This window comes from Mercurialis annua, linkage group LG3 (genome assembly GCF_937616625.2).
Source record: "Mercurialis annua linkage group LG3, ddMerAnnu1.2, whole genome shotgun sequence".
In the NCBI taxonomy this organism is placed as follows: domain Eukaryota; kingdom Viridiplantae; phylum Streptophyta; class Magnoliopsida; order Malpighiales; family Euphorbiaceae; genus Mercurialis; species Mercurialis annua.
The window spans coordinates 71,777,724-71,785,293 of NC_065572.1; the positions used below are offsets into that span (position 1 = coordinate 71,777,724).

The window sequence follows — 7,570 nt, forward strand, 5'->3', positions numbered from 1 at the left end:
TTCGAATAAATAAAAATATAAATAATTCTATATACATAAATGTGGTTTGATTACATTAATTGATTGTTAATTTCTTTTACATTTTAATCAACCGATCTAAAACTACAATGCAAGAACAACTAAAATTTGTTAATTTCTTCTTTAGCTCTTTCTTTACCCACAGATCCAAAGTAAAAGCTGGTTGTCCTGCAAAAATTAAAAACCAAACGGTAAGAAAAAATTAGAATAACAAACAAATATCAAAAAGTTAAGAAATAAACATGGATTTGTCTTAAAAATAGTGAGAAACCAAGCAAAGATCTCAAATAATAAAATACAGTATAGAAGTTGGATCTATTAAAAAGAAATCAAATTTAATAAAATTAGTAATCATAATTGAAATCTAAGAACAGTTTGAACAAGTAACGAACCGTAAAAGACGAGAAATCTGCATGCTCAATCTACTAATCACAAACTATGTGCAGCCGTTTAGATCATTTGAGGAAGAAATATCAATTTTTTTTGAGTTTATTATAATTAGGTGCAGTAGAATACTTTAATAATTTAGAGAAGAAAAATAAAATTTTAAACTTTTGAAACAAGATTTATCCAACAATGGAGAATTTGAGAGAATAGAGAGAAGGAAAGGGAAAAGGCTTAGATTAGAGTGAAAAATGAAAGAGTGGGAAACGGCAGGTTGGGGATAGTGAATTAGGGCATCATTTTTTAGGTGTAAGTAAATTCCAAAATAACCCCTCCTAAATTACATTAAACGGCAGAGTTTTAGGGTTTTCGGTTTTCGGTTCGGTTCGGTTAACCGAGCTCTAAATCCAAACCATAACCGAAAACCGGAAATCTTAAAAATTCTAAACCAAACCACTCCGTTTTAACCATTTTAACCACTCCATAATCTTTTTTGGTCTGGATCGGTTCGGTTTTTCGGTTCGGTTCGGTTTTTGCTCACCCCTACTAGCTACATGGTTTCCCAACTCATCCTAGATCAATAAAAAGGACCATCTGACCTCTCTCTATTTTCTCTAGCTACTAAAAATTATTACTCCTCACTTCTTCTTCTGCCTATTGAAATAAAATCTCAATTTTGAAAAATTAAATCACGTGTAAAATAATCACACACAACCTCTCAAATTAAAAAATACGACATAATTAAAGCATAAAATTAAATAATAGGTTAAAAAGTAACATTTTTAAAAGTCTAGAAAATGAATAAAAATTTGAAAACGTGAGTATCTTTATAATGATCAGGTTTTTTAAATAATTTGAGGATTTAATTTGTTATTTTTCCTAATTTTTATTGTTCCTTCCTCACTACACGTGTAATTATATCTCTGCAACTCTTAAATTAATTGAACCAACCACTAAATCCTCACTCTCGTGAAATATTCTAGGCTCCAAACATCTAGCAAGATCTGCTTCCGACCATTACGCTTTATTACACTACTCCATTTGTCTTCAATTTCTATACCTCCCTAACAACAAATGGACAGTTCCTCCATTGCCGCCACCTCGTCTGAAAATACTCTACATGCACCTTACGCTCCTTTGCCGGAGCAACCTAATTCCCACCACGAACCTTCCACAAAAGTCCGGCGACCTTTAAAGATTTTCTCAGTCGTTTTTCTGCTGTCATTGCTCGCATTAATCGTTAAACAAAGCCAACAACCATCGCCCCAGCCAAATAAAAACCAGTCAGCAGCACAATCTGCGGCGGTGCCGGTGCCGAGAGGAGTAGCTGAAGGTGTATCAGCTAAGTCAAGTCCGTCGTATTTGAATGATGGACTGTCTTACAATTGGACAAATGCTATGTTTTCTTGGCAAAAAACTTCTTACCATTTTCAGCCTGAAAACCATTGGATGAATGGTAGGTGAACAAATACCTAATCTTTTTTCTTTTTTAATTTTTATCTAATTTGATAGTTTTCTGAAAATGTATTGAAATAAAGCTGAAAATACTCCAGTTCTATCTATAATTAAAACTATTATTAATCACCACGTTATATATTCATTTTCTTGGATTAACTTTGCGTTTTCTTTAATTTTTGTTGTTTTCTAATATATATTTTTATGTCTTTGTTTTTGGTGATTGTTCTTACGTATGGAAATCTGTTTCAGATCCTGACGGTACGATCTTCAACTCGTAGTTTATTAATTCATGCTTGATTACTATTACATCATTGCTTGACTGATTACACACTAATGCATGTCATTTAGGATCTAAACATATAATTAGGGTTTTACTTTTATCTAATTATTCTTATGATTACTTGGTCCAAACACTCAATATTTTATGGACTCTTATCCTCTTTGGTGAGAATTAAATGCATGGTCAATCAATGCATTCATATGATTTTTCTTTGATGAGAAAATTGGCGAACGTTAGATCGAACGGATGAGATTTTCCAATCTGTATCGATAACTTGCCACCAATACCACATGTTTTTTTGTGGCATAGACGTATACTGTAAGTACTCTATATGGAAGCAACCTGTCTGAAACAGTGGCCAAGAGATAAAGTAACGTGACCAAATTTATTTACGTGAAAAAAATACAAGAGGACTTTAGTAGTTATGGACCAATCATAATATAGTTTTGGTAATTGAATAATTGATATGTTGGATGAGGAGTGGGGCTAATTGATTTTGTTTTGTCTATAATAATACAATCGTATTTTATGATTTTTAATAGGTCAATATATATGTTAGAAAACGTTACACGTCTGTTATATATTTGGGTGTGTCCATCAGAAATAATTCAAATATCATTTTTATTTTCCATTCTAGTTTCAAGAAATCCACCCATGATATATGTTTGAATTATAAGATTTACCCAAAAACATAAAAATGTAAAATATGATGTTAGCGTATTGTAAACAAAAGTAACTTTTTTTTTCAGAATAAAATTCAATTCTCAAGTTGAAGGAAAGTTATTGCATGAATATACAATTTTATAAAAAAAAATACATCTTTTATATATTAGAGGATTAATCATGGACTATATAAAATTAGGTAAGTTTGTTAATATGTAATTTTAGTTACAATCTAATAGGTGGAATAATTGATTTTAGAGCTACTCAAATTATCAGACTTTTTAAAAATATCTATTTGTGGATTTGGATACCCTTCTAGCTAGGCTCGTCCGCCTAAGGCCGAGCTTAATTTTAACTTTTTATCTTTAGCCCCGCATGAGCTTTAGCCTAGTCCACTAGTTAATTTATGGGCCGACTCGAGCATTTGATATTTTATAATTTTTCGTATAAACCTCAAAATATATGGCCCGAGCTCACATATATATACATAGAGAACCAGAACTGTATAGCATATATAAAGTTCATATTGAGCTCGAGCCGGCTTAAACTTACATAAAAATAGTAAAGCGTGGCAGGCAGCGTCAAATCCCGGCACATGAACAAGTCTCATTTTATTAACCAAATTTTAATTACTTTCAATTCGATTATCAATTTTAATTTTATTTCATTGAGGGATTTATCTGTAAAAAATGTATATGTAGCAATTGTATTTTGTTTTATTTTTCTTAGAAATTTGACATGTATGTTAATTTGGTCGAAAAACTCCGAAGAATTAAAATTGTGCATAAATGATAAATTTTCATAAAAATACAAATAAAAATCTATTGTTTATTGAAAAATTCGGCTGTCGCATAATCACTTTGGCTGAAAATCTTTGGTGAGATGAAAGTAATATACAATAATTAAATTGAAATAAATTAAAATTTGGTCTCCAAAATAAAATCTGACTGTTCGAGTAACCTTATGATCAATTATTCCTAATATACTAGTTGTTAGTTTGCTAAGCACGGTCACGGATTGTAAATATTGTCTACATGCAGGTCCATTATTCCACATGGGATGGTATCATCTATTCTACCAATACAATTTTGATTCAGCAGTGTGGGGCCTTATCAGGTGGGGTCATGCTGTATCAAGGGACTTGATTCACTGGCTCTATCTCCCCTTGGCAATGGTCCCTGATCAATGGTATGATATCAACGGTGTATGGACAGGCTCAGCTACTTTCCTTCCTGACGGTCAGATCGTAATGCTTTACACTGGGGACACTAACACATCACTGCAGGTGCAAAATCTAGCCTACCCCGCCAACCTATCTGATCCTCTCCTTATAGACTGGGTCAAATATCCTGGAAACCCGGTTCTTTTTCCACCACCTGGAATTGGATTCGATAAATTCAGAGATCCGACAACGGCCTGGATGGGGCCCGATGGAAAATGGAGGCTCACAATCGGGTCAAGAATAAATGAAACCATTGGAATCTCACTTATGTACAAAACTACCAACTTTATAACTTATGAGTTGCTGGATGGACTCTTACATTCGGTTGAGGGTACGGGTATGTGGGAATGTGTGGACTTTTACCCTGTTGCATTAAACGGGTCAAATGGTTTGGACACTTCAGCAAATGGGCCGGGGATTAAGCACGTATTGAAAGCTAGTTTGGATAATACAAAGGTGGATTATTATGCAATCGGTACATACGACCCGGTAAGAGATAAATGGACACCTGATAACCCAGAAGAGGATGTGGGTATCGGGTTACGGGTGGATTATGGAAGGTATTATGCGTCAAAGTCCTTTTATGACCAGAATAAACAGAGGAGGATCTTATGGGGCTGGATCAATGAAACTGATACTGAACAAGATGATTTACAAAAGGGCTGGGCTTCTGTTCAGGTACAAACGAACACCATCAAGAGAAAATTAGACTCAGCACTTGATTATTAAAAATAATTTCAAAAATACTTAAGTACTTTTTTTTTATCTTAGCACTTGATTCCATCTTTTTATTTCATCTAGCACCTCATTCCACCTTTTTTTTTCATCCAACACTTGATCCTACCTTTTTATCTCATCCAACACTTGATCCCTCTTTTTTTTATTTCATCCAACATTTAATCCTATTTTTTTATTTCATCCAACATGTAACCACACTTTTTTAAGGTTTAGAATTTAGAGTTTAAGATTTTAGGGTTTATGATTTAAGATTTTAGGGTTAGGGTTTAGAATTTAGGGTTTAAGATTTAGGATTTAGCATGGCAGAGTTTAAAATTTAGGGATTAGCATGGTTTAGGGTTTAAAATTTAAGGTTTAGCATAATTTAGGGTTTACAGTTTAGCATGGTAGGGTTTAGAATTTAGGAATTAGCACGGTTTAGGATTTAAAATTTAGGGTTTAGCATAATTTAGGATTTAGAGTTTAGGGTTAGCATGATTTAGGGTTTGGGGTTTAGTATGCTTTATGATTTAGGGTTTAAATATAGATTGAAATATAAAAAAAATAGAAAAATAAAGTTTTAAGTGTTAGTTTTAATATTTTTATTAAATCAAGTGCTAGGTGCAATTTATTTTGTTTTGTAAGTGTTGTCCGTAAATAAAAAAGAACATATGTATTTTTGAGATTATTTTAACAAAATTAGGTAGTTTTCAACTTTTCCCCACAAATCAATCCAACAAAAATTGTTTTAAGCAATTAAAATTAAAAAAAAGTATATGCATTAATTAGTTGTATATAGAAAAAACAGCAAAATTATCAAAAAAATTTACTTAATTTTTGAGAATATACTTAAAATCCAAAAATATTATTTTACCGAAAATAATGAAAACAACCAGTTCTTACGCTTTTAGTTTTACTTATAAAATACATTATAGTTACATATCAAATACATTAAAACTATATGATTTATACATTTATGATAAGGATCGTACTAAATTACATATTTTTAAATATGGAGCGGTAACTCTATAAGTTAAAAGCAATTTTTTTGAAGTGTATTTGCAATTTTTGACTGATTTTAAGCTATTTTTATAATTTTTAATTATTTATTGTGTTGGGCAAGACTATTCCAAGGACCATCGTATTTGATAGCAAGACCGGGGCTAATTTGCTACATTGGCCAGTGGAAGAAATTGAGAGCTTGAGATTGAAGAGTACTGAATTTGAACAGATTGTGATTGCACCTGGTTCAGTCATCCCACTTGACATTGGCTCGGCCAGTCAGGTATATTTCCCTTTACTTCTGAAGTTTCCTTTAATATTTCCATGGTGTTTCTAATTAATAAAACTATATATTAAATATGTAATATGAGTTCATTGTGTGGAATATTTTGCAGCTAGACATATTTGCAGAGTTTGAAACAGAATTAATATCAGAATCAACCGGTGAAGAATATGGCTGCGGTGGTGGTGCAGTAGCCAGGAGTTCATTGGGACCATTTGGTCTGCTAGTTCTTGCAGACGACTCACTTTCTGAACTGACCCCTGTATTTTTTCGTCCTGAAAGTTCAACTGATGGCACTCTTAAAACTTATTTCTGCGCTGACGAAACAAGGTTTTTATTTACTTTCTTTCGTTATTCTTGTATTTCTTATTCATATCTATTTATAATAATTTAATGGATTTTATTTACGTAGATCGTCAAAGGCTGATGTCTTTAAGCAAGTTTATGGTAGCACTGTTCCTGTGCTGGAAAATGAAAATTTAAAGATGAGGATATTGGTAAATCCGAAACCCGAAACTCTAAACCCTAATTAATTGAATTATATTAAGTATCGATGATCTTTAATTATAAAAAAATGAACTCGTGCAGGTTGATCATTCAATTGTGGAGAGTTTTGCACAAGGAGGAAGAACAGTGATCACATCAAGAATTTATCCAACAGAAGCAATTTATGGAGCTGCAAAGGTGTTCTTGTTCAACAATGCAACCAGTGTTAATGTTAAGGCTACACTCAAGATTTGGGAGTTGAATTCTGCCTTTATAAGTCCTTTTCCATTTGGTGAATATTAGAAATATTATTTGATTGAGTTTGTTGTATCAATTTGCCGTTTAATTATTGGTCTGCAAAATATATATATTCTTTAGTTGTTTATTTTTTGTATTTGGGAGGGTCTAAGCTTGTGTGTAATTTTTACAGTTCAAACTCCAATGGCTAAGTAATTTGCATTTTCTGAAAAACATATACAATGAGAAAAGATTCAAATTTTAAATGCTTAAATTTGTTAATTTTTTTTTTACTTATGTCTCAAACTTTTAATATTGTCAATATTAACTTATTTTTTAATTTTCAGTTTCAATGTCAGTCATTTGTTTAAATTAAAGTGAATTTTTTTAAACGTGTCCATTATATTGTTTCATTTTTTTGCCATAAAAAATTTCATATATAAAGAATATAATATTTTTAATAAATTCAATTTTGTTTTTTTAAAACTTATTTAAAGAAAAATTAAAAATAATTATGAATACAAATATATTTTAGATTTCCTTTTATAAATTACTTTTATAAAAAAGTTAATTATTATCTTGAAGTTAATTTTTAACAATCAAAATATTTGATCAAATTAATAATGAACTTAACTGGCCTAAGCAGGAAATAATGTATTTGATTAAATGTTTTATTTTCTATTTTTATTCTAAAATGACGATCAAAAGAGTCTTTACTGTCATAGTGATTCGAACTCGAGATCTATAGTCTTAAAAATAATGAGATTGTAATAGTTCTAATCTAAATTGAATGATCGACAATAATTATTTCTTTTAATTT

At 31.2% G+C, this 7,570-nt stretch overlaps 1 protein-coding gene and 1 long non-coding RNA gene across 3 annotated transcripts; one reads left to right on the plus strand and one right to left on the minus strand.

The window, feature by feature from the left end:
* On the minus strand, window positions 1-1,212 carry LOC126673777 (uncharacterized). The gene is made up of 2 exons (XR_007639363.2): window positions 411-1,212; window positions 1-186 (listed from the first exon to the last, which is right to left on the minus strand). It is a non-coding gene; the product is annotated as an uncharacterized LOC126673777 (long non-coding RNA).
* Window positions 1,213-1,358: 146 nt separating this feature from the next.
* LOC126673776 (beta-fructofuranosidase, soluble isoenzyme I-like) lies at window positions 1,359-7,024 on the plus strand. 2 transcript variants are annotated; one of them, XM_050368037.2, is made up of 7 exons: window positions 1,359-1,858; window positions 2,110-2,118; window positions 3,844-4,703; window positions 5,866-6,027; window positions 6,140-6,357; window positions 6,440-6,524; window positions 6,616-7,024. In XM_050368037.2, the coding sequence occupies exons 1-7, from the start codon at window positions 1,477-1,479 to the stop codon at window positions 6,814-6,816; spliced, it is 1,917 nt and encodes a 638-aa protein (XP_050223994.1). In that variant the 5' UTR covers window positions 1,359-1,476; the 3' UTR covers window positions 6,817-7,024. The 2 variants fall into 2 exon arrangements, with proteins under 2 accessions (XP_050223994.1, XP_050223995.1); XM_050368038.2 differs by lacking the exon at window positions 2,110-2,118.
* Window positions 7,025-7,570: the final 546 nt, after the last annotated feature.